Genomic DNA, 27,626 nt, shown 5'->3' with positions numbered 1-27,626 from the left:
TAAATTTCAATACCTTTCCACAACTTGGAGGAAAGAAATTTTACCCTGACAGAATGATTAAAGGCCCTAGAACATTCATTTGGTGGCTTAAGAGAAGGTTTCAAAGGCCCCATTCGCTTTCTGCTTCTTCCAATTTCCAGCAAAGGAAAGCACACACCTTCACTATAATTTTGTAAAATAAATTACCTGCCTCCCCACCCCCAGTTCCCTTTGAGCTTGGGGGAAGGGTAGAGGAGATGTTTAATGTTATGGATTAAAAACTTCTTCATTCAGTGCTTGACATTTACAATGGATAATTGCTATCCTTACCAATAGGCATATTTGGTAATAGTTGTCATACAGTCATTCCTTGGTATCCACGGGCCTTGGTTCCAGGAGCCCCGCCAACCCACACTCACACACACTCACACACACTCATACACATTCATACCAAAATCTGCAGATGCTCAACTGCCTTACTGTTGGCCCTCCATATCCACGGTTTCACACTGAGGAAGTGGAGGGCCTACTGTATTTAGCTTCTTGCTGAGGAACTCAGTAGGGTTCTTTCCTCACGTGCCCTTGCCTGACCTTTCTCTTCACCTTCACCCTTAGAGGCAGAGTTTTCTTGAAGTCATCCAGGTAGAACTGCCTTGATTAAACTCCTCTGTCAGGAACTCTGACGGTTACCTGGCATCTTAGAATATGTGTGCACTGGCATTTGTGGAGACAGAGTAGGAGAGGCAAGGTAACGCTGTGGTAAACAGACTTCAAAATGAACTTACAAAAAATCTGCAGAATCCTAGTGCACTGAAATCCCCGTAGCATGAATGAAGCTCTCTCCTGAGGAAGGCATGAGGAGGAGGACCTGACCATGACGATTCCCATCCACCGTGGCGAGAGCCTGTGTCAGGCAGCACTCGAGTCTGGTGGAGAAATGCGTTCCGCTGAGAAATGTGAAATGGTTGTTTCCTTCACTTCCAAATGATAATATCTGAAATGTACCCATCAGTGTACTGGGGTATATAATGTTATAAATGTTCTGTACTGTGCAATTCTATTGCCTACAGTGAAATGACTGTGCCATTTTGATTAGTTTGGAGTCATATGAGAAACAAAAATGTTCATCTTTCATCATGTTTAGCTTCTCACCCGAGGAAAATCACGGAAATTAGTACAGTCTATCATTTCATCTCCCAGCATCCCACTGCCCCTTCTAGCAAACAATAGTAGTTCTGTATCTCTATGAGGTTGGGCCCTAAACTCCTGCTTAGTATTCAAATGGAAAGTTGCCCTTTCAAGATTAGCTAGATCTGTCAAACCAAGATAGGATTCTCTAACATTTAAAGATCTCGACATTTTCCACCTCCAGAGCAAAAGTCTTTTGGCTATTAGCTTTCTCTGTTAAGAACTACTTTTGAATCTTAGTTAGAGGTAGTCTGTCTCAGTGTACTCTCCATTTAACTGTTTTGGATCTGGCCTAATACTGACATTGTTACTCATATCTCATATTAAATGTACAGATGCTAAGATATAGATGATAGCAAAGATATTTAGGTATCGTTTCTTTATGACTGTCAGTGTGGATTTCAGCTTTAATCATTTTAAACATTACCAAGTGATTGCTAAAAGATGTTTTATGTAGATCTAGGTCTTGGCTAAATTTCAACATATGCCTCTTAAGTCTAGCCTATGTTTCCGTACATATATGTATGTGTCCTTTTTCTCGAATCCAATCTTCCATGAATTTTACACATTAAAATACCACCTGATACGATAGCATCACTAATCATTTCATAAATTTAAAGAGCTTGTCCCAGGCATAACTGTGTGTTGGCATTATCATTTGTCTGGTTGATCTTCCTCTAAATAGACTTGAACGAGGAGCTTTTGATTGAGGCAAATGCCGGGATATAGGCGGGCTTTACATAACATGATTGTGTGGGTAGAAGACGCTTCCTGACTTTCTGCCACTGGCCCATCTATAGCGATCAGCAGTCAGTGGCCTCTGCTCATAGTACATTTCCCTCCACCTTCCCCTTTCTCTTCTTTTATTTTTTTCTTATTCTGGATCATTTGGATCCAGATGGATACGCAGTGTTTCCAAGACTTTGTAGCTAACTCAGTTTGACTTTTGCCTTTAAATACATGGTGAATTTCAATTAACATGTTAATAAATAGAAACTGCTTTTCAAATAGAAAATAATAAGTTATTATGTTAAGATAATTTCCAAGGTTTTTGGTGCATCTGCCTGATGATAAAATTTATTTTCACAAGCAATATATGCTTATTTTAATTAAAAAACCTCTTCAGTGACGGATAGGTGAATAGATGTGGGTTTGTTTGTACTTCAGGATAAAGGAATCCTGAAAGCACCAGACGAAATAAAAATTTGTGTTCCCACTGAAGGAAAATTAATATTGGAATTAAAAATTCAACTATGCAGTAGTTACAAATGAAGAATTCTTAGCTATTTTTTAAGCCTTGTGTTGAATAAAACTTACATTTTAAAAAATAAATCATGCAGGTAAAATACAAGGAAGAGATGAACCATGGAACAGCCATTTCTGATCCACCAGAGCTCAAGAGAGTTAAAGAAAACCAGAAGAACATCAGCAATGTGTGATCATATTCCTTTAAGTATTGTTTTCTGTGGGCATGACACTTGTACGGGTGAAGTCCTACTACGATGAATACCATTGTAGGAGGGCCAGTTCCTGAAAGGTGGAGATAAGATTTCACACATATTTATGTTGGGGTAGCATTACACCAAGCATGTGCATTTGCTTATTAAAGCACATGGTATTGAATGCCTACTCTGTTCTTGTTCTTGGGGGCATTCAGAGATGAGGTTAGGGTCTTAGGGGCGGTGTGTATTCTCAGGGTCTCTAGGAGAAACAGCTGTGGCAATAAATAAAGATTGTGCATTAAGTGCTATAACAATAATTAATATTTGCCGAGTGTTTACTACGCTTTTTGAGTTCTTTACATGCAACATCTCATTTAATATTAAGTAATAATTCCGTTTGCAAAGCGCTGGGGAAATGCAGAGAAGGAGGGCTATGTCAGTGAGAGAGAGGAAGACCCTTGGAGAAAGAGTCACATTTGAGTTAGATCTTGAGGAACTGATAAAAGTTTGGGGTGGATTTCGTGAGAAGGGGCCCTCCTGGCAGTGCAAACTGAATGTGTTCAGGATCCAAGATCTGTTCAGAGAGGGGAAGGTTTAGTGTGATGGGTGCTTGGGGTGGAAGATGGCAGGAGAAAGGCGGTGGAGGGAGAAATCATAACTCAGGCCACGAGGAGGCTGTTGGCAGTGCCAGTGCCCCGACAGGATGATTCAGATGCACACGGTCGCTGCTGATGCGCTGGCCTTGACTTAGGGATTAAATTGTTTTAATGTGTCCTTTTTTTAAAAGTTATTTTATATTGCAGTATAGTTGATTTACAGTGTTGTGTTAGTTTCTGCTGTACAGCAGAGTGAATCAGTTATACATATGCATGTATCCACTCTTTTTTAGATTCTATTCCCATATAGGTCATTACAGAGTATTGAGTAGAGTTCCCTGTGCTGTACGGTAGGTTCTTATTAGGTATCTATCTATATATAGTAGTGTGTATATGTCAATCCCAATCTCCCAATTTATCCCTCCCCCCATTTCCCCTTTGGTAACCATAAGTTTGTTTTCTACATCTGTGACTCTACTTCTGTTTTGTAAATAGGTTCATTTGTACCATTTTTTTAGATTCCACATATAAGCGATATCGTATGATATTTGTCTTTCTCTGTCTGACTTACTTCACTCAGTATGGCCTAGAGATTGTCATAATGTGTCCCTTTTTCTAAAAGAAGGGTTACTAGTTTTCAATTTATCATAGAAATATAACACTCCCTTAAAATAACTATTTGAAAACAAAAATGAGTTAATTTAATAAGAAAATACTATAAATCACAGCACAGGTGACATCTGGCATGTCATATGGGAAGTGGTGTGTACATGGTGGAAGTTTGGGTAACACTGGAGTAGTGGAGAAGAACGTGGGCCCGGGACTGTTGGTTTGATCCCAGCTTCAGACCCTACCTGCTGTATAACCTTCATAAGCTACCAACCCCTCTCCAAGCCTCAGTTTCCTCATCTATAAAACAGGGACTAGAATATTAAGTGAGATATTGCCTGTAAAGCGCTCAGCATGTTTGTGAGTGGATGAATGCAATACGTGAAGAGTCTCCATATCAAACATTTGTCCCCAAACTTATATCCACTAGAAATTGGCTACAACAGTTTCTCAACATCAGTAATGCTGTTCAACAATTTTTTCTCCTCTGAACTCAGCCCAGAGTAATCTTTCTTTGTATCCTGCCATCAATAGAGATTACACTGGACCTTTCCTCACTTCAGGCAATTATCCGACACAGAATCTGCCTAAACTCTCAAACTGCATACCACGGCACAGAGAAAGAAATCACACTGGCAGGGACCTGACCCTTTTTCATTTATTTTCCAGGCTTATCAAATATCTGTTCACTTGCACATGCACTGCTGAGGGTGTACATCTCAAGTCCATTTTATCTGCAGGCCCTGTAGGCCTTGTGATGTCTTACAAAAAAAAAATTCTCTAACACTAAATTTAAACTCCAAAAAATCATTAAGACTGTCCCTGTGGAGTTCCTTATAATGGGATTTTTTAACCTCTAGTTTTCCTTTTACCTGTCAAAAGTTCATTTGATGGACATGCCATTCTATCTCTCTGTGTTGGATCCTCATTTATTTCCTGGGGTGTTGTGGAATTGCCAGGAAAGCTGACCACAAACGTTGGGTCTGATCCCCCAGCTAAGAAAGAGCCACCTTTATGCAGTCAGTCAGAAATATCTCCATAATGCTAGCCAGAGCATGGGCTTCTAATGTTGGAACTTGGCAGAGGAGGAAACTTTGAGGTTCAGGGTTTCTTTACATAGTTACAGGCACTCAGTGAGGTGCGGGCATAGGACTGGCATAGCCCTCCTTTCTAATGATAAGAATGCAGCATTTTAATTTTTAAATATAAAACGGTCATTTGGTAATGGTGCTTTCGTGCTGTGAGCTCACAGAAGGGATCGTTTATCATAGCTGATAAGATCGAACGCAGAGAGGCCACCACTAAATTATGCAGTTTGAAGAATAACAACCCAAGGTAGAATTCAAAACATTTGGGCAAGAAAAGGTTTAGATCTGGGATCACTGTGTTGACGAAGTCTTTTAGCAAAGCATATTTCGCTATAAAATCCTAATGAAGATTTTAGCTAATGAATGCTCTGTGACTGTGTAACGTTTCTTTTAGTCAGTTGCAGTGTGCTAGCTCACACTTCCTTCCCATAATCCCACACTGTCTTGCGCTTGTCTCTCAGCTCCGGTACAAAGAGCAATGTTACACAGCAACTCCAGTGAGCATGACGCCAGAGATAGAGAGAGTGAGGAAAAACCAGGAGCATCTGAGCACGGCAAGTTGTTTCTGTTTCCTCTTATATTTTACCAAACAGTGTATATTTTTATTCTTTACAACGCCTTCTGAAAAGCATTAGACCCTCTACATCTTGGCTGCTTCCTTTCCACAGTCACATATTGAGGGACAGTAGACCTCTCGTGTTAGTCCAGGAAATTGGGGACTGTCTTGCTGACCTTCAGTCCTGCTTGTTTATTCAAGAAATCTTCATTAGGCAACGTGCCAGGCATTATCCTGGTCACTGGTACACAAAGATGGATAAGACCTCATAGTTGGTAAATCTCTAAAACTACATGCAGATTTAAAGAGCAGTATAGTGGGTCTGTTGTCAGTCTGAGAAAACAAATTGTCTGTTGGCATAAGGCAAAAGAAGACCTGGCTTGACTGGGGTTCTAAGACATAATGTCAGGGCAGGGAACCTTATAAATAAAACAGAAAACATTATCCAATCGGTCAGCAATCTATTGCTAATAAAGCAATGGTAGTTAACAATCATGAGGTTCCTCTAATGTGGACCCTGTGCTAAATGCTTTATATAAATCCGTGAGGTTGGCACGATTTACTCCCCTGGTTTGTAGGTGTGGGAAACTAAGGCTTGAGGAGTTAGAGAACATGCTGGGGAACCCATGGTTTGTGGCAGCAGGGCTGGGATTTGAACCCAGGCCTCCCTGAATTCAGAAATCTCTTTCAGATGTGTCCCCCAATAGTTATTTTTCCCATTCTTTCACCCTTTTATGGAACTTTTACCATTATAAACAGTAACCTTCTTCTAAAATGGGTAATTTTGAGAGACTTTAAAATTTAAGAGTGAGTTCAGGCTGATGACTGCTTTATCCTTACAAGATCCCTGATGGTGGTAGGAGTGAGGGATCTGCAGCTTCTTTTGAAGGTGGAGGCTCCAGGGTCAGGATGGGAGCAAAGCCAGCGTCCCAGGCTGCTGTGGCTACTTCACTGTAGTTCTCTTGTAATGATTTCATTACAATGTTTTCCCCTTATATTTCCATTACCTTTAGTTGTGGCATTTGCAGTTAGTTTTGGTATTGAACAGCAATATATTTATTAAAAAAATCATTTTTAAGAAGCACAACAGCGCTTCGTGCCTGCTAAGTTAGAAGAATCAGAATCCAGATGCATTTGAACTGAAAGGTTGACACGCATCTACTGTGGAAAAAGATGCTTAAAAATTAGGGTTAATCTTGAGGCTCGTCCTCTGTTGCTATTTGGGTGGAGACCATTATACTATTTGTTAAAAGTCTTATTTATCCTCCACAGGTAAAATACAGAGGAGAGATTAAACAGGCAACGGCAATTTCTGATCCACCAGAGCTGAAGAGGGTTAAAGAAAACCAGAAGAACCTCAGCAATGTGTGATCTTAGTAACTTTTTTCTTACAAGAGCAAACATATTGTCAACATGTCAGTGAAGCAATCGTGTTTACAAAGTTTTCATGACCTTGAGTTGATAGCCTGCTCTCAATTGACTGCCAATTTATTGGAAAGGTTTCAGGGTCTTAGGTATTGTGAGTCCAGCCAGGCATTCCCTGATAGAGTTCCCAGTGACTACAGTGTGATTTTTTTTTTTTTTTTTAATTTATTTTTGGCTGTGTTGGGTCTTTGTTTCTGTGCGAGGGCTTTTCTCTAGTTGCGGCAAGCGGGGGCCACTCTTCATCGCGGTGCGCGGGCCTCTCACTGTCGCGGCCTCTCTTGTTGCGGAGCACAGGCTCCAGATGCGCAGGCTCAGTAGTTGTGGCTCACGGGCCTAGTTGCTCCGCGGCATGTGGGATCTTCCCGGACCAGGGCTCGAACCCGTGTCCCCTGCGTTGGCAGGCAGACTCCCAACCACTGCGCCACCAGGGAAGCCCCTACAGTGTGATTTTTGTTTGCAGGTTATTGTGCATCCCTCTTACCCGGTCTTCCTTCACGCTTGTGGTTTCTGTGGTGCCCCAAAGGCTTACAGTGGCAGCTTCTGGCATCTTGGCCCTACAAATACGCTTTCCCAGTCCCTTTCCTGCATATATATACATATTCTTGTTCTGTAGCCTTTGCGGCCCTATCTCCCACTCCCAGCTGTTGTCACTTTATTTTTGGATGATGCTGGGGGAAAATTATAAAGTGTGCCTGGCTGAGTAGGTCACATGGGACAGGTCCATTTGGGGGCCACTTGCTGAGGGGCTGTTAGCTTTTACTCAGACACCAACTCCTGTCCTGCTCTGACTCCTTTCTGTTATGTAATCCGTGCATGCAGTTCACTGAGAGAATCCTTTTTTGAAGTCATTAACATATAAATTGGGTTCTTTGGAAGAGGAAATTTGGAAATCTGTTAGGTTCAAAGAAATCTTTTATTCTTCAAACCTTTAAAGTCCTTTTGACCGGATTATAAAGGAAAGGCAGTTTCTTGTTTGGCACTTTCCCTGACAACTATATTTTGGAGAAGTAGATGCTCACTTTTTCCCAATGTATTCAGAGTCACAGTTGATGTAACTCTGTTACTCTCAAAAGGGAACATGATTCTGGAGAAGGAGGGATGGAGCAGTGGGAAGAATGCTGGCCTCATGGATGACTGTGGTTACTACTTAGGCATGCTGGCAAAAGTTCTGCCACAGTTAATTACTAAAGCCATAACAGTATAGCAGCATCCTATATAGGTAAGAGTACCTTAAAGTAATATCCATGAAGACATTTCACATCATAGTCCTTTGTGATAAAATGCTTATTACGGCTCTACCGATGGTATGCCCATATAATGAGTACATTAATAGTGATTTTATTCACAGTGATTCACTGCTATGGGATGAATTAAAATAGAATGATTTAAGATGCAAACATTTTAAATATGACTAAACCTCTGATAGCATCCTTTTTTTTTTTTTTTCATAGCTTCCTTTCCTTGGCTAGCTCTTTAAAATAAGTACTATGAGACTCTTAGGTGAATTGATTCACAGTGCTCTGCTTTTTGTTTTCTGAAATGATAGGTTTATTATAAAGGTCAGCTGGGAAGAGCTACGGCTTTAAGTATAACTCCTGAAATGGAAAGAGTAAAGAAGAATCAAGAAAATATTAGTTCGGCAAGTTGTTTTATTCACTTGGGGCTATCACAAAGGGCATGTCCTTTATATTATTTACTTGCAAACCTGTTTTCTCCTTGTGAAAATAAAATCGATTTCCAAGAAACCTTTGTAATATATGCAATAAGTACATGTATTATTTCAGATGACTTCCAAAAGCTGCCACTGTCTAACTTTATATTATCCGGCAACTCTTTGTTGATATTTCCAGATGTGACCAACACTTACATTTAAAGTTTTGTTTTAAACTGTATTATGTTCATTTAAACAATGATTCATGTTATTTTAGCCAGTGTCTTTGAAAGTAGTAAAGTCTTTGATGTGTAAGTTAAACAATTGTTATTTTACAGATGTATTCCATTGAATGTGGATTGTTAAATCCTCTCTGCAAAACAAAATAAGAAATGACTCATAACTCCAGAGTAAGGACTTAGAGGGGAAAAATTTTTTTAAATATATTTAACACAGAATTCAGTTACTCATTAAAGTCCCTTGGTGCACATCGGTGACTTTCTCTTAGGAAATACCAGGGCTTCCGTTCTGAATGCACATATGCCCTCAGGTCTGCAATAATTGGTATCCTAAACTTATACATAATCAGCTTCACAAATAGCAGTGTTCTGATGGTCAGATGTCAAAAAGAGCTTTATGCCTAGGAATCAGCATTTAGGTTTTACAGTGCACAGCTCTCTAGTGGCATTTCTGTCCAGAGATGCTGATTGTATTCAACATAAACTACCTTTAAGTGGTGGCTGTTTAGAGGGAACCTAAATTTGTTACTTATTGATTCTTGTTGTCGGCAGTGGGCGAATAAAAGGAATTAGAGGGATGTTCCATATGCATTCTTTCAGTGTTATGGTGGGAAATGGGGAAATAGAGAAATGGAAAAATAAATTTAGGTTCCATTTAGCTTTGGATTTTTCCTGTTTAAGTGTGGTAACCACTTTTACTGACTCATTGTTAGTGGATGTTGCTCACTCACATTTGTTTTCAGTTGGTAGAGAGATTTAGGTCATCTTGGCTGCAGCCTTTAAAGGAGACCATCGAGAGTACAATTTTAGATCCTTATTCTAGAACGAAATGTAATTCACCAAACAAGTTACCTGGGAAGTAATTCACGATACGCTGTATATGTTCCACTCACTTGGGAAGCTTGAAAAAGTTATGTAATTTTTTTCAACTATAATTGTCTTATTTTTAAGTATGTTCTACTGTTTACTTTGCAGGTAAAATATACCCAGGACCAGAGACAGATGAAAGGTAGACCAAGTCTGATTTTAGATACACCTGGTCTCAGACATGTCAAAGAAGCTCAAAATCATATTTCAATGGTAGGGTCCAACCAGGTCCTCCATCTGTGACTAAAACATACTAAGGAATGGCACCACCCAATGCACTGATGGCGTTGTTCACCATTAATCTGGATAACTAACAAAGCATGGAAAGGCCGATGGGCCCGTCCTTTGGGGGGAGCTTTCTAATCACACTGAAATGTAATGAAAATATTTAGTCTAATAAAATAATTTTTCTCAGTGATTTTTTTGGGTGTGTTTTTTATTTCTAACATGACTGCTGTAAACGTACTTTATGAAAGATATTTGCTTGGACTTCTTTTCAATTAATTTTAAGGTTGAGTTTGGTATGTTTACATGTTTAAAGAATATAAAAATATGTATTTTTTAAAAACAGTTTCATGAGATGTATTTTATATACCATAAAGTTCACCCATTTAAAGTATACAATTCAGTGGTTTCTAGTATAATTTGCAGAGTTGAACAACCATCACCCTAATCCAATTTCAGAACATGAAAAACATATGTTTTGAAATATATATATGTTTTTGTAATTATATACAAAAATATATATATATATAATTATTTGTAACTGTCAATCTAATTTTAAATAATATGGCTTTCTTGAATAATTGTGTAGAAATACCTTATCATTTTATTGCATACTAAAGTTTAAGAGAAAGGATATTACTTTATACCTAAGTGAGTTCATTTTAGGAAGTAACCAGGATTTTAAAAATATATCTTTTAACACATCTTACTGATACACAGGTTTGTATATTAAAAGAGCTGCTAACCATAACGATGAAAATCATTGTGAAAATGTCAGCTTGATTTCTGATGCTAGGAAACTGAAGTTTCAGACATTATTTTTGGAATAATTGGAAAAGATACATCTATGTAGAAAATAATCTAGATGCAGCTGGTACAGTGACAACTGTCGTTATATCAAAATTTTGTGAGCTGTGTAACAGTCAGGAAATTTCAGTTTGAGTTAATATGGTTTTTCCCTTTTTCAGGTGAAATATCATGAAGATTTTGAAAAGACAAAGGGAAGGGGCTTCACTCCTGTTGTGGATGACCCTGTGACAGAGCGAGTGAGGAAAAACACCCAGGTCGTCAGCGATGCCGCCTATAAAGGGGTCCATCCTCACATCGTGGAGATGGACAGGAGACCTGGAATCATCGTTGGTAAGCTGACGGGCCTGCTTGGCAAGTCTGCACAGTCAAAAAGGTCGTGCTTGCCCTGGCTTTAAAATTCGCTTCCTTATTCATCGGACTCCTCCTCCAATGCTTGAGGTGGTGCCCAGGTGAAAGTGGACCACAGGTAATATGGTTTGCACCGTGTTGGATGGGATTCATGGCCTTTGCCAGGTATCATTGCAAATCCATTCTGTTGTTGGACGTTCTCTTGTCTTTAATAACCTTCTGGTCTTAAGAGTGTTCCTACTTGTTATGCAAAGAAGCAGCCCAAATATCAGACATGGGTGATAATGAAGGTTGAGCAATTTTTTTGTTTCCCTTTAACTTATGTACTGTATAATTGTACTGCAGACGTTGTCTGCGTGGGTGACATAACAGAAGTAATCCCATTTACGTCCTTTTACTGCAAATAGACATGCCGGAGAGATTCTGATGGTTTCCGCAATATGAATAGCTTATATATTTTTTAATATTATCTCTGAACTGGGAGAATCGAGAGCTGTCTGAAAGTCTCACAAATCAGAGAGGAAGGAACCTCTCATCCTGCCGTTCCTTCTTGTCAGCCTGGGAAAACCTTAGGAACATAGTGTTGAGTGGTGACAGAGCAAGGCTTATACTAAAATCTAAGGCAGGGCTAGAAAGGAAAGTTACTAATTTTTCAATTTGTTCAACATTTGTTTCTGTCGTAGGGGGAGAAGTTTTTGATTTTTATTTTGTTTTCTTAGACAAAAACCTTTTAGTCGCTTCTTATGAATTACTCACATGTCCTTAATCAGGAGTTTTAACCCAACATTTTACCTGTTTCAGTGTGTGGAGAGCACGAGTGGTGAGGGTTCAGGGATGCGGGGAGTTGTCTGGCGTGCACGTGTGTTGGGTGATGATTCACAGGCTCCCCGTGGAAGGTCAATGAAGAATAAACCAGGCAACTTAAATTTGATCACAAAGTTTTCTTAGCAAATCCAGTGAGTGTGAATATCCCTTTGTTCTCTGAAGTAGGCTGCACAGTGGGTTTGCCTATTACATGCTTGCTTTTTGCATACGCCCCTTTTCAGACTTTTGCTTGACTCTCTTGGGTGCTGACTTTTTTTTATTCATTCTTGATTTGTTGATTTCTTCCTTTGGTAAAAGACCTCAAAGTTTGGCGCACAGATCCTGGCTCCATCTTCGACATTGATCCCCTGGAAGACAATATTCAGTCTAGAAGTCTACATATGCTCTCTGGTACTGCTTACATTTTGAGTTCCTCCCCATTTACGTGGTTTTGTCCTCAAAGAGAAGCTACTGTGAGCTGTGGAGTCTCATTGTGCCGTTTGTGTAGTGTGAATTTTTAAGTTTGGGATTTGAAAAACTGAAAAAGTTGCTGTGCTATTTAATATACCATTAATCATTTATGAAAACAAAACTTGCAAAAGGGCTTTTTAATATATCCTAGATTAGTTTGTTCTAGATTTATTTTAAAGGTGTCTAGAGCTTACTTACATCCCCTTTCTATTAGTGAATATGATTTTAGAGGTTTTCTGGGCTTTCAAATGCAGCTCTTTGGACTGCACTAAACTGCTAAGACATAAAGGAGATTTGTTTCATGAAAAACGCAACATTTTAAAGGTATAGTTCTTTAAAGACTTCTTTAATTAAGAATTCTATGTAAAACAGTGGGGAGATTTTCTATATAGTATCATAAATGTCTTAAAATAGATTTTCACGTATCCTTAAAATTTATCTCTGAGTTTTTAGAAAATGCAAAATTTGTAGTTTACCTAGGAAGTTTATTTGACTTTTAACTTAGACTGCATGTTTATAATTAAAAGCAAAACCCAAATGGTTTGGATGTTTGCGTATAGTGATAGCATGGGTTGACTTTTCAGACTTTCAGACCACATTTAGCAAACTGAAGATTTGACAGTTATGCAAGTATTTTAAAAATATAAATAGATATATCATTTAGGTCTTACTCTGCCCCCTGATTTACACTCCACGTTTAATTGTTGACATTAACAAAATTGAAAGCCCAAGGCAAAGTAGGGATTCTAATATTTGTATAGTTAATTTGATCTACATAATCAGCCAAATTGTATTTAATTTTCTAAAAATAAAGGCAACAAATGCTGTATCCTTGGTGATATTTGAAAAGAATTATTTATAACCAAACCTTTTGTTTGATAGAAGTTTACTAGTTTGCCAGTGTTTTCTTAGTTCTTGTCAATTTCCCATCCCTCATCTCTCCTTTAAAATTTAGACAAAAAATGAGTATAAATAATCATTAAGTCAATTATATAGTTGATGCAATGTGTGCTGAAGTTTGGGAATAGGTGACTAGAATTTCTAATACCTGAGCTTTTGGATTGTAATTTAATAAGGGATTATTTTTCTTGTTAAATTTTTAAGTAATTTTTTTGTTTCCTTTGTTCTTCAAGTCACTTAATCACAAGTATGAATATTTTCCCTCCAATATAGAAAAGGCGAATCATTATAGGAGACAACGGTCTCGATCTCATTCGAGCAGTACTTTTGGTACAGGTCTGGGAGATGACAAATCAGAAATATCCGAGATTTACCCTAGCTTTTCGTGCTCCAGTGAGGTAACAAGACCGTCTGATGAAGGAGGTATCAGACGTTAACCACTCTCAGAAATTTTTTTTAATGTGCCACAAGCGTGTCTTTAACAAATTTGTCACTTTTGCGCAAGCGTTTGGCCTGGGTGTATCTGAACATTTTAAATTATGTTTAGAAAGTTGAGTCTTTTTTTTTTTTTTTAAACTACTAATTTGCATTTTTGCATGCTTGTTTTTCCTGTCTTACTTCACTGTTTTTGCTACAAATGGATCTTTAATGACAACAGGGTCTTGGGTTCTGCTACGTGAGTTTGTTTCACAGGAGTTATATGTGATGGATATACACAGCCAGAGTGGAAACTTGAGTTCTACAGAGTTTGTATCTGATTTCCATTAAGGAAAATCAATCTTTCGGTTATATTTGAGTGGCTAAGAGGTTGCTATGAATTTGTGTGTTTAAATATTGATTTACAGCTGCAGACAGAGTTAGATCTTGCCAAAAAGAAATGGAGTATGTACTTGGGATATGAGATTTTTTTTAATGGAAAATACTGTTGATTGTTAATAATCTTCTCTGTATTTTATATAACCATACTTTTCCTCTACCTTCTCCTGTTTTCTGCATCCAAGCTGGTGGGTTAGGTCTAGAAATTGGTAGTTGAAATTGTTTTGGATGTTAACTACTCCTGCTGATAAAGCTGTTGTTAAAGGTTGAGACTGAGGTATAACTTCGGTTTAGTGACATGGGGAGGGAGAGAGTAGTGAGCACAGAAGAACAAAAGGAAAACTGAATTTCCTTTTCAACCAAAGTCCATAGGGCTGAAATTGCTGAGGCAGGAGATTTTGAAGTTGAGCAGTTTAACATCTTGGGGGAACATGTAATGGGACTGAGGACCTGATGAAACTATGAAATCTCTTGTAATTGAGTAATTGTTTTTTTGCATTCATAGGAAAACACCTATGAGAATAAAATCAGTTATAGTCAATACGTCTTAAATTATACATTCAGACTGGCCCTACCTTGGTAGAAAGGTTTTTCTTTTCTTAAATTTCAGATTTGTTGAGGTATAATTGACATATAAAATTGTAAGATATTTAAAGTATACATCGTGGTGGTTTGATGTATGTGTACGTTGTGAAGAGATGTCCCCCCACCTAGTTAATTAGCACATCCATCACCTCGCAGATTTATCTTTTTTCTTCTTTTTTTTTCTTTTGTTTTTGGCAGGAACACTTAAGTTCTACTCTGTCAGCAAATTTCATTTATACAATACAGTGTTATCAACTATAGTCACTGTGTTATTCTTTAGATCCTTGGATCTTATTCACTGTATAGCTGAAAATTTGTACCCTTTTACCAATCTCTCCCTATCTCCCGCACCCCCCAACCTCTGGCAACTACTACAGACATGTGTCTGCTTATCTAACAAAGGATTCAGTAACTTTTTTTTTTCTTTGGACTTAGGGTTGTTGATTTCTCCCTTCAGTGTCCTCTGTGGCTCTAGAGGTACAGAATAATGTTGATGCCTGATGAGATAAATAAAACCCAAAGCAAATACGAGAACAAATTTCGATCAACCTTATTTAACTTCACTCAGTTCAGTGTACTGGAGCTGATGTCTCTCGCAAATGCGGCGCACCTTAGTGTTTGCTTCGTCAGGGACCCTTTTACTTCATGTCTGTACACACAAACAAGGCATTCATTCATTTACTCACCAAATGTTTGAGTGCTCTTTGTACAGCAGCCAAGAGCTCGGATCTGGCAATGCATACGGCACTGAGCAGCAGAGATATGCATCTGCTCTAAGGGGCTTGGAGTCTGGGGCGGGGTGGGGGGGGGCCCTGACATTGAGCAGATATTTACCCAAGTAATATATAATTATGGACTCAGTAAGTGCTCTGAGGGGAGGTCATGGGGGCCACAAAGGGGGGACTCCATCTGGCCTCAATGTCAAGGAAGCCTTCCCCAGGGTAGGAAGATTTGAGCTGAGATGGGAATGCTAAATGGAAGTTAGCTAGGCCAAGGGGGCTGTGGGAAAATAATGTTTCTCCTTGAGAGAACAGAGCACAGAAGTGGTGCATCAAAGAGACATTCAAATGGAGGCATCGAGCAGGCAGGCAGAGTCCACAGGAGGAGGCCGCACTGCAGATAAGTGCAGAAGCCATCACCTGTGTCCGTGATCAGGCCTTGGATGAGTCTATGCAGAGAAGGAGAATTTGAGACCCCTCTGGCAGGTTCCTCGGCTCCTTCCCCGCCAGGTTCGCGCATCTCCAAATTCCACTGGCTCCTCGAAGGCTGCATTCTAAAAACCTACTGCTGTTGGTTTATCTCCTCTTTCTCCTCTCAAGCCACCACTCCTTTTCTTCCTAAGTATTTCTAGCAAGAGGACCCTACACTATGCCAAACTGCCTAAGAAAACGTCTCCGTTAAAAGAAAGTACACATAAATATTCTTGCACTTATACAAGAATTTGGGGAAGAGTAACACATGGTTAAGAGGGAATGATTACATTTTTTAAAGTGGAGGAATTTCAGACTCCATGAAGGTGGTAGGGGGAGATTTTTTGACAGGAAGGAGTGTCTCAGTAGCTTAAATAATGCCTTGTAAGAAAAGCTGACTCCTCGAAGGCATTTATAGCCTGTCATTCTCAGTTACCTGTTACAAGGCCTGTGTTCGGTGACATTTCCAATTTCGGAAACTAGGTATTGAGGTATGAAGCAAAAGTAAAGATGTACCAATAAGTTTTATAACATTAACACAAGTGGTGGCATACCCACAGGGTATCTGAGTTAATTCAAAAAGATTTTAGAATACCTGGGAATACGCTTCTAATTTTATTTATTTTAAGTGAAGCACATCACATTCTACTGATTGGTACTTTATATCTGTCTGTATTCAAATGATCAGTGACGCATCTAACCTAATAAGTCCAAAACCACCTTCCCCGCAACATCTGCTGCTTTTCCAGGCTTCCCACCTTGCTAAGTAGGAACTGCAACTTTCCAGATACGGACTTCAAACCCTTAGAAATCATCCTCCACACTTGTCTTTTACTCCCATCCACATCCAAACCGTTAGCAAATCTTGTCAGCTCTCCCGGGAGAAATATATCCAGAATCTGACCCCTTGTGCCCACCTCTGCCCTCGCTGCTTGTTTCAGCGACTGCCCTCTCTCCCTCGGGTCATCACAGAAGCTTCCAGACTAGTTTTCTGCTTCTGCTCTTGCCACCCTGAGGCACCAACCCTCTGCCCTGGTCTGTTCTCCACGTGGCAACCAGAGCATCTCTTTGAAACACAAGTTAGATCATGTTATTCTTTTGCTACCATTTCATTCAGAGTATAACCCAAATCCTTACCGTTGCCCTACAGGGCCCGCACCTGATATGGGCCCTGACTGCCGTCCTGAGCCATTTGCTGCCGTTTTCGGTAGACTCGTCCACTCCCGCCATCCTGGTCTCCCCGCTTTACTCACACCTTCCAAGAAAGCGCCCACCCCGGGCCTTCACATCTGCTGTTCCCCCTGCTTGGGAAACTCCCCCTCCTGCCACACCCAAGGTGTGTGCTTGCCTGCATCCGTTTTGCTTCATGTTTCTGCTCAGATGTCACTTTATCAGAGAGACCGTCTCTAACTACCAGAGATAAGACGGCACCCCTTCCCATTCTGTCTGGCCCTTTACTCTTTCTTCATAGCACTTGACACCTGAAATATGTATTTATTTGTTTATGTGCTTGTCTGCCTCTTCCTCACTGGGATAGACGCCCCACAATGGCTGGGATATTGGCTATTTTGTATACTACTCTGTCTCCAGCTCTTAGAATAAGCACTCAGCAAATACTTGGTGAATGAATGAAATGGTCAAATTAATATTTTTTTCCACTCATGCCACTTCACTTTTTAAACAAATTGAAATATAATTGACATACAACATTGTATTATTGTAATACATTGTAATAATTGTAGGTGTACAAAAATTAATATCTTAAAAATTAGAACTGCATATATAAATACATGAGTTTTTTTAGAAATTAAAATTCTGTTGTGGAAGCCTTTCAAGAAAATTCTTCCATTTTTGTTTTGATGATGTTTTGATATGTTTCAATGACATTAAAGCATAGCTGAAAAAAAAACCCCCTAAAGTGGAAACATTCCCAGGGTATTTTCTTTTCTGGTCAGGAGGCAAAGAAGTAGTATCCATGATGTCTTGGTTGCTTTGAAATTTGGGGTCCCCTTTGAAATGTGTATTACACTGGGCCCTGGTAAGGAGGTGCTGAGTGACTGCATAGGAGGAGGAAACTTTCATGGTGATGAGAGCTGTTTGCTGAAAACCTTTAGTGTCCTTAGTTAACCATATGCATTTGTTTAAATACTATTCTAGAAATTGGAAAGAATTTTAGAACAATACTTGTTAGTGGTAAGATGAAGAAAAACAGGGAATGTTCGTATTGAGAGATGCCATCTTTTTTCTTACAAATTTTTTTTAAATCTCATTAATAGCTTTTTAATATGATTTTTTAAAAAATTTATTTACTTATTTTATTTATTTATTTTTGGCTGTGTTGGGTCTTTGTTGCTGCGTGCGGGCTTTCTCTAGTTGTGGCGAGCGGGGGCTGCTTTTCATTGCAGTGCGTGGGCCTCTCATTGCGGTGGCTTCTCTTGTTTCAGAGCACGGGCTCTAGGCACGCGGGCTTCAGTAGTTGTGGCACGTGGGCTTCAGTAGTTGCGGCACGTGGGCTCAGTAGTTGTGGCTCGCAGACTCTAGAGCGCAGGCTCAGCAGTTGTGGCGCACGGGCTTCGTTGCGCCGCAGCATGTGGGATCTTCCTGGACCAGGGCTTGAACCCGTGTCCCCTGCATTGGTAGGTGGATTCTTAACCACTGTGCCACCAGGGAAGCCCTTTCTTCCAGATTTTATTGATTTCTTTAAATTTAGATTGGAATTTTGTATGATAAAATGTGTTATGTCCTAGAAAGGTGTCCTTTAGTATTGGGCTGTCTTCCCGCCTTTGAGGTGACGTGTGTGGCAACACGGTCCCATGGTGGACAGAACACTGTGTGGGGGCAAGAGACCATCCCGCTCTCCCACTGCTTGGTCTGGGTTCTCGGGAGGTCACCTAACCTTATCAAGCTCGGATTCCACATCTGTAACAAGAAGGATGTAGAACAAGTAGCTTTTCTATTCTAAGATACTTTACATTTCCTAAGCTAAGTGCCGTAAATTAAATAAACTCCTTTTTCTTTCTCTTCTTTCTATGTATGAGAATGTGTTTATGTCCTGAAGGTGACCTGTTTTACTTTTTGAATTAAATGGCTGGGCAGTTATGAGAGTCATAGTTTCAGGGTCCTTTTTTCTGAGTTACAGGAAATTTAGCTTGTTAGGACAAAGGGTTAAACAATCAGCTCATTTCCTTGAGGCAGAAGTACAAAGTTTTCATCATTCACATTTGGTTTTCATGAGCATTAACATAAAAGCCTTCTCCTTTACATTTTTATCATTGTTTTAGTTATGCATTTCTCATAATGTTTTCCCATCTTGCTTTGATTGCTGAATATTTTCATTGTCTTATGTGATTATTTTGGGCTTTCTTTAGTTTTCGGTCTACTTTCTGAGGTATTACATTACCAAAGGGTTTGCATTTTCCGTATCTACTGTGTTCCTTCGATTCAATAAAGGAGGCTTTTATTTAAATTTCATCTAATTTTGTTTTGATTCTTGAATAGTATTATTTGAAATTATCTTTATTGCCTTCTGGTATTCGATTAGGTTAACTTATTTTCATTTGACACACAGTTTCTTGAGTGGAAACAATCCTGATGGTTTCTGTTTATTTCACTGTGAAGTTTTCTTTGATCTCTGTGTTTGTCTTTAGGTCACTTACCAGCAACATGTATTTGCCTTCTGGTACTGCTTTGTATTCCTTTGGTTTTCCTTAATTCACAGTGTTTTGTATTGCTGGTATTTTTATGTGTTTGCCTGTCTCACCCAATATTTACCCTTCTCAGTTTGAACTTGTGTTCAGTTTTGCTTCAGGTATTTTATGTGTTTCTGTTTTCCTCTGGAGCATAAAGAGGATGGGGGTGTGACAGGGAGGAAACCCAGAGGCACTTTTCAAAGCAGACATTGTCAGTGTTCCAGCCTTGTGAACTTTTCCATTTTGCTGTGAAAGAATCTTATTGGTATGACCTAGTCCTGCCTTAACTGGTGGAAAACAAGTTTCTGAGTTCTAGGACAGCTCCAGCTGTGCTGTGCTTATAGCACCCCATCCCATGTAACATGTCCTCAAAAGAGGTTAGGTTGCAAGAGACGCTTCAGTACATCCTGGAATGCTCAGTTATTGCCCATACGCGTGCCAAGAGGGCAGTGCACCAATTAGGTAGCCAGTAGCCCTGGTAAACACCCATAACTCCATCTGTTTATTCACCAAACATTTATCTAGTATTTCCCATATGTGTGAGATGCTGGAAACAAAAAAAATAAAAAATATACTTATTGTCTTCAGAGAACTTGCGTTCTGGTGGGTGAACCAGATACATAAATCCACTGTGCTCAGGAAGGCCTTATGATAGAGTAATATAAAGAGTTAGAATTAGCCAAGCAGAGAAATGGGAAAGAAGTGTTTTAGGAAGAGAGGTAGCATATGAGAGAGAACACAGCACATTGGAAACCTGGTGTGTTTTGGCATATCTTGAGCCCAGGGGCTGTGTGTCTAGGAGATGGGCTGAGGAAGGCCAGAACCACAGTGTGGGCAGGGCTGAGCCAGTGTCTCTTCAGAGACAGGGTTCTGCTGAATATGATTTCTGGGCATTTATCCTTGGGCTTTATCGTGCAGGAGATTTAGAGGCTATTTAGAGGGCCAGTTACCTAGACTGGAAGGTAATTGAGTCTCTGCCTTGGAAGTTTTAATCCACTTTGGGAGCTTGTCTAAGCATCCAGTCTGCATTGGATGATTTAGACTCTACCAAGAGACTTGACTCCTTGGGCATCAAACAACCAGAAGGCCTTCTTATCAGTCTTCTGGAAGGGTTAATAGTGTAGAGACAGCATTGCGGATTTTTATTTCAAACATCACAACCACTCTTACTGTTGACATTTGTCATTTGTGTAGAAGAGCAGAAACACTAAAACTCTAACGACTCCCAGACTCCAGACAAAATAGCCAACAGCTGGATGTTTAATACACATCTTAAATCTTATGTCTGGAACCAAAATTTTATTTCCTGTCTTCCCCACAAAACAAACAAACAAACAAACAAACATCTGTTCTTGCCTTTGTTCACCATCTCAGCTGATGACACACTCCTTCACCCTACTACTCAGGCAAAAACTGTGGCTTCATCCCATTACCTTTCTTCCTCTCACACTTCACATCTAAGCCATCCGTAAGCCTGTCGACTCTGTCTTCAAAATGTATCTGCCCCTCATCCAGCCACTTCTCATCACATCCACTGCACCCCGAGTGAGTCACCATCCTGTCTCCTTGAGATCACGGAAATCAGCTCCTGGTCTTTGTAATTCCATTCTTACCCCATCGGTCTGGCCTCCACCTGGCTGCCAGTGACCTTAAAAACTTGCACCTGATCCCATTACATCTTTGCTCAAAATAATCTAATGGCTCCAATCACACATATATAACCAATGTCCCAGGTGTGATTACCATTTAGATAGTTGGAATAACATAACTACACTTACTACACTGGGAGAATGAGGGAAATGGGAAGTAAGTATTGAAAGAGGTGTTGGAAAGTAGGTGAGGTACAGGTTTGGTGAAAGAGAAAGAAAGTTGCCTCTTCAAGAGTGGAAAGAAAATAGAAAATACCTAACAGTAAAAATAAGGAAAGAGCATTTTAAACCCCCAGCCCTTAGCAACTGCCATTCTATTCTTTGCTCTATGAGTTTGACTATTTTAGGAACCTCATATAAGTAGAATCATGCAGTATTTGCCCTTCTATTTGCTTAGTATAATGTCCTGTAGGTTCATCCATGTTGTTGCAAATGGCAGGATTGCCTTCTTTTTTAAGGCTGGATAATAATCCATTGTGTGTGTATACCACATTTTCTTTTTCCATTCACCTGCCAATAGTCATTTGGGTTGCATGCATGTCTGGCCGCAGTGAATACGGGACCACAGATGTCTCTTAGAGATCAGTGAAATGCAGATCTCTTCAAGATCAAATGAGATATCACCTCATCTGTTAGGATGGCTATTACCAAAACAAAACCAAAACCAAAAAAAGATAAGAGTTGGTGACGAAGTGGAGAAATTGGAACTCTTACGCACTGTTGGTGGGGATGTAGAATGGTGCAGCCACTATGGAAAACAGTATGGAGGTTCTCCAAAATGTTCTAGATATGTTCCAGCAATCCTACTTCTGAGTAGGATTCATAACTCTTTTTTACTACCTGACATTTCATTATGTATTAATTAGTTTGTTTGTGTAGTGTCTATGTTTCCCCCAGAATATAAACTCTATTAGAACAGAATCTTTCTGCATGCTTGGTTCTCTATTCTATATCTAGCACCTAGAACAGTACTTGTATTAGACACTCAGTAAATATTGTTAAATATATAAATATATTCAAATTAAATCTGATCTGAAATATAAAGAAACAGCTTTGTTGCATGTGTTAAATCACTAAAACTTGGCATTAGTCTTTAATTTATTAGTGTCTAATTAAAGTTACTTTGACCTGAGAGTAACAGTGCAATAATAATCCTTATTATAACTTTTTAAAAAGCAGTCATGAAGGATGTATCACCAGAATGTAACCTTGTGACCTGTGTTTATTACAAAACCTGAGTCAGCTAATGACCTTTCATAACCAAGAAATCAGTTAATTATTCCTACGTTAACACTTTCATTCTCATATAAATACTTCTCTCTCAGTGTTTTGCTTGTTTATTGAGGACATCTGTCCTCAGTAGGGACTCAATAGAGTAGAAGTGCCCATGAGAATTCTGAAATTCATACCTTCCATGGCTTCTGTCTCAGTGTACTCTAGTTTATTGTTCAATCATGAACTCCGTGGAGACAGAATAGAATGTGCCATGTGGCTTTCCTTCCAGAGCCTGGCACAGGACTGCGGGTGATCAGTGAAGAGCGAAAGCAAGTCATCGCTTTCCTAGGCTCAGCGAAGACCACTAGGATCTGCCTTAAGCTCCTAAGGACAATAGCTGTCATTCAAAGCTGAATTTGCCATGAAACTGGGAACAGAAATGTTGAACGCAGGCGCAGTAATAAACTCCTAATATATTTTGAAAGGGATGGATTGTATCCAACCAGCACTGTTGCCAAATCTCTTTTAATATGAATAGTGTCCATAAAGTCATAATCCTTTGCCCAGTATTCACATTAATTTTTCTGTTGATTCTCTTTTGCCATTGAAAATCTATTTCTTATGATTTATAGATGCCATTTTGTCCCAATTTCATGTTATTGGCTTTCAGTGATGAGCAATTTTAAAATTAGATAACCAGAACAACCTACAAGAAAATACACTCCAAATTTTAAACTCTTTGCCATCATTTGAAATAAACTCTCCAGTAATTCTATGTTCGCCACTAATTCAGTTTTCTGATTACTGATTGACAATCCCTTGAAAAAAATCCAACTCCTTCCCAGCCTGACTTCTGTAAATAAAATACATTCAGTACGAGAATCCCAGTTGTATTATTTCCCTTGTATATTTGACTGTTATTTCCGATCGAAATTTGAGACGTTTGCTAGCATCTGTCAAAAAAGTGATGGTTTAGTATCTTCATTTAAGTTTAGGAAGATTTAAGGAGTTGATGATTGAAATATGAAATTTCTGTGATGAAAACTAATCTATAAGAAAACAAATATTCCTTTATAATATAAAATCCAATTAGTAGAATATGACAATTATATTTAGCCATCTAGGCAGTACATCTAGCCTAGAAAAAAAAGCACACAATGTAAATTGTTAGAAACTTTTAGTTAGTTCTGTTACTCCCCCAAGAAAAAGGTTCAGGACTGACTGAATTTGAAGTCCTTAGAGAAGCTCATATTCCTAGTATCAATAGACTTGGAATGAAAGAAACGTCATAAGTTTCCTTTTCTGAGTGTGAAGTTGGGGAAAGGATCAAATACTAATGAATAGCACTTGTTCCAAGATGCACATGTGTCTTTCATTGATTTGCCAAAATTAAATCAAAGGGTTCCATATGTGTCTGAAGGAGAACCATCTGACACTTAAAGTAGCAAACAATAAAACTTTAAAAATATATTTCCTGTGAAGCTGAGTTGATTGGGAAAAAGAGAAGGTTTGATCATCAGGAAGGATATAAATGTGGCTATAGCATATGTGTCAAATGAGTAAACTTTGGAAGAGCTTTATAAATCGTTAAGTGGCGTACATGTAAAGGAGAGAATAGGTATTCTTGGTTTTTTATTTCTTATTTTGTTTATTATTTATTATTAGGTACTGTTAAACATTAGCAATGAAAATGGAAATGGTAGCTTTTGTTTTTTATGGATCAAAATTGATGTCCAAGTTGGATACTAGACTGAGTGTACGTATATTTACATTTCTGTCTTGCACATAAAACAGTCAAGTCGTAATGTTATCTTTGTAGTCACGAATTTCCCTGTTCTCCCCCAACTTCCTATTTCATCTAGGTGCCCACATCCTCCCGCCCCAAGCCCCAGGCTAGTAGGTCGTGAGGGTTGGATCCTGACTTTACAGGAACTACTTAAGATGTCCACGGGCTGATACAGCTGGGCGATGTATCGAGTTTCTGCCTTTCGTTTGCTCATTAGCTCCTGTTGCCTGGGCTCGTTGTCATGTGCCGTTTCTCTTGTGACCAGATTTCCTATTTCTTATTGTGTGATCTCCCTCCCCCCAAATATTCCTGATCTGTCCATGCTGAATTTCTCAGACATTCTGGTTCTTGATCTTTATCTTATGCCATATACCTGGCCCATGTGTACCGAACTTATTGTTTACTAGTCTCTCTGTCAAGCTCTTTCCTAGACCCTGTCTCAAGGTCCTTATACTTGTGTGATCAACAACGACCCGTTGCTCACCTCCCTACCTGACTGTGACGCTTCATACCTGCCTATTTCACCAGCCCCTGCCACTCACCTTGAACTTAGAGCTTGGGCTCTGGGAAAGCCAGACAATCCTTTAACACTCATTTTCCCACATTTCCCTAACTTCAAATCATGTCAGGAACACATTGAGTCAGTTTCATAAATGTTCATTGGTTGAAGAAAACATACCTGCTCATTCACAAATGTAATCAATACTGAGACATGTCTAGATGTGATATTTAGTGTGGGTTATCGCTAGGGGAGTCTAATGTAAAACTATTCAAGAACTCCTCGTGGATCGATGGTATTCCTTAAGGGTCAGTATCTGAATTGATTAGTGTGAGAATAAACTAAATGCATAGTCCAGTTTTAAGTCTTTGAGAATATATTACGTATATCGATCCAACAAGTATTTACAGAATTGCCTCTTCAATAGTGTAATGAGATTTTCTTTCACTGTACTTGAATGATGATGAATCTTGCTATATAAGATTGATTTACACAATATCAGCAGTAGTGGTCACTGAGGAAAATTGGGATTTGCTATGAGCTGACTTTTCAGTCATGGCATAATTTGTGTGTAAAAGCTAGTCTCGGTGGTATGGCTTACCTAAATGGAAACAGCGCCCCCATCTACCTGCTATCCTTAAGTTCTTTATTGATTTCATCTTATCAAAGAACTGCCCCAAATTATATAGTTATGTCAGGAAACCACATACATATCCACACTGTACATTCCTTGGTTTTCTTTTTTGACTTGTTTTGAGGGATCATGTACGTATGCCTGTAGACACAGATACATGCCATATGGATTTTGTGCCATGAGAATATTATTAAAGACTCTCTAATCTGGGGCAGAAATTATTTCCTTTTCCATCAGTGACAGACCTGCTCGTATTTGCGGTTTGGGTTATGGTTACAAGTTGGGAAGTTTATTCTGGCTTTGATAGCTAAAAATTAGAAATAAATCTGAGAAAAAAACTACGCAAGTTGAAATTCAAATCTAAATGTAGGAGTAAATTGGCTAGATTATTCTGAAGCAAAATAGCAGACATTCTTCAATCCAAAGTGCTCAATTTCTATTCAAACCACATTACATCTTAGCTCAGTTCTGTCAGAGAAGATCCACAGACTTACGTTTTCTAGAGAAAAAACAGCTTTGAAATCAAAACGTATTGCTTTTCTGGGCTTTTGAGAGTAATTAAGTGTAACTGGCAGATAATTTAAAATAAAACTAATTTTGTGTCTTTTTCAACATTTAGGAATTGCAGAGTCCCAAAACAATATTTTAGAAATTCTTGCTTGAGACAACTAAGCCAAATATATAAATGAAATGGTGAAATGTAATGTATGTATGCATGGTTCTAAAAAGTACGTAACATATATATGTTTCCTTTTGCGGTTAACAGGTAATTAGGAATCTTTAAATAGCCAACTTATATTTGATTGAAGCAACATTATAAGTCTATCATTTAAGTTTAGGGAAGAAAATAGTTAAATAGTTTCCTGGACTTAATTGTATTTTCAGTTAGATTCTTTGAATGTCTGCGGGAGTAGAGCTTGTCACTACTCTGATGATGACTTAAGGCAGTAACATTTTTCAGGCAGTTTCTACAGAATGACTTTGAAAATTGTTAGGTGGCGTCATGATGGGGGTCTTCGCCGCTCAGTGGGAAAGTGGTTGATTCATACTAGGAGACGTGACTTGAACATAGACCTGAAATTATTCATACAGGATGAGGTGACTGAATGACAAGCGCCCTAGGTAACGTAGGATAGCATTGGCAATGGGAAGAAGAAGCAAAGGTTAAACATGTGCGCACACACACACACTCCAGAGAATTATCAGATGCCAAAATGACCCTTAGAAGAAATCTAAAAGCCGTCGCTCCAGAAGTGATGCTACTGTCTGTGATTTGAGCTTGCTTTTCCAAAAGTGAATGAATTATTCTCACTATAATTCCTTCCAGGGATGTCCTGGCACACCTCATCAACCACAGACACAGAAACTTTTTGTGGGGTTTGTACCCCAGCGTTTACCACAGAAAAGTCAGTGACAAGTAGAGTTGCCCCTGTGAGCGTGAGAAGCCTGCTTTGCATATCTCCCCATTAAACCTCTTTCTTTCTTCGTTCCCTCCCTCTAACTCCTGTCTGCCCCACTGGCAGGAGTGCGTGGCTGATGCTGACTCTTCCGACTTCAGGGCAGGTCCTCCCCACTCCTAGAAGCTCCTCTCCAGACCATAGCGCTCTTCCACATTTCTGAATTCACAATGCTTATTTGTAAATTAACCTCATGCTATCTTGTCATTTCTTCCATGATCATTTTGGTGTGGTACAGCCCAGAGTTTGGTTTCTGGAGTCAGACTGTTGGCATTTAAATACTAGCTCCTGCATAGCTCTGATATTTTTGACCAAGTTATGAATCTTGCTAACCTTCAGACTCTCTGTCTGTAAAATGGGCATTTACCATCTGTCAGATGGTGACGATTCCACCAGCTCACGCACGTGACACTCTAGGCACAGGGCCCCACGTGGCATAAGGAGAGGGACCGACCGTGCCAATTTGCCCGAGACTAAGGAGGTTCCTGGGAAGCTGAACTTTCAGTGTGAAATCCGAGAAAGTCCCAAGCAAACTGAGTTAGTCCTCCTAGTTGTAAGCATTTCATTTATATTATTCAAATTTTATCGTATTCATATTTTGTATTCCTTGGGAATCCTATGTTACATCTTTCCCCCATTAAGGTTCACAGAGGCGCATACCTAGGTGCTTAAACATCTTCATGAGTACTGCATTTTCTTAAAGGAGGTTTGCAGTACTTTATAGTAATAAAATTCATAAAACACTGGAAAATTAAAACAAAGATGACATGGGAGTCTAGAAGGAGAAATTGTTAGGAATGTAGCATTGGCTTGAGAGATAATTTTTGATTTTGCAAAGACATTTTTTTAAATGTATCCCAAATGCCTAGAACACTGCAAATAATAAAAGAGGTTAACGATTACCTACA

At 39.2% G+C, this 27,626-nt stretch overlaps 1 protein-coding gene across 12 annotated transcripts in view; it reads left to right on the top strand.

Moving 5' to 3' along the window:
* Nucleotides 1–27,626, top strand: part of NEBL (nebulette) — a 111,564-nt gene that overhangs the window by 69,584 nt on the left and 14,354 nt on the right. For 7 of the 12 annotated variants that reach the window (XM_082385318.1, XM_082385324.1, XM_082385325.1 and 4 more), the window contains 8 exons: nucleotides 2,508–2,600; nucleotides 5,364–5,456; nucleotides 6,731–6,823; nucleotides 8,430–8,522; nucleotides 9,749–9,853; nucleotides 10,834–11,005; nucleotides 12,146–12,238; nucleotides 13,472–13,621. In XM_082385318.1, the coding sequence (XP_082241444.1) occupies nucleotides 2,508–2,600; nucleotides 5,364–5,456; nucleotides 6,731–6,823; nucleotides 8,430–8,522; nucleotides 9,749–9,853; nucleotides 10,834–11,005; nucleotides 12,146–12,238; nucleotides 13,472–13,621 (892 nt within the window). The remainder of the gene's footprint in view (nucleotides 1–2,507; nucleotides 2,601–5,363; nucleotides 5,457–6,730; nucleotides 6,824–8,429; nucleotides 8,523–9,748; nucleotides 9,854–10,833; nucleotides 11,006–12,145; nucleotides 12,239–13,471; nucleotides 13,622–27,626) is intronic. The other 5 variants (XM_082385322.1, XM_082385320.1, XM_082385326.1 and 2 more) reach the window with 3 other exon arrangements.

The sequence above is a fragment of the Balaenoptera borealis genome (assembly GCF_965194805.1).
Source record: "Balaenoptera borealis genome assembly, chromosome: 3".
In the NCBI taxonomy this organism is placed as follows: Eukaryota; Metazoa; Chordata; class Mammalia; order Artiodactyla; family Balaenopteridae; genus Balaenoptera; species Balaenoptera borealis.
This window is presented reverse-complemented; position numbering and strand designations above follow the sequence as displayed.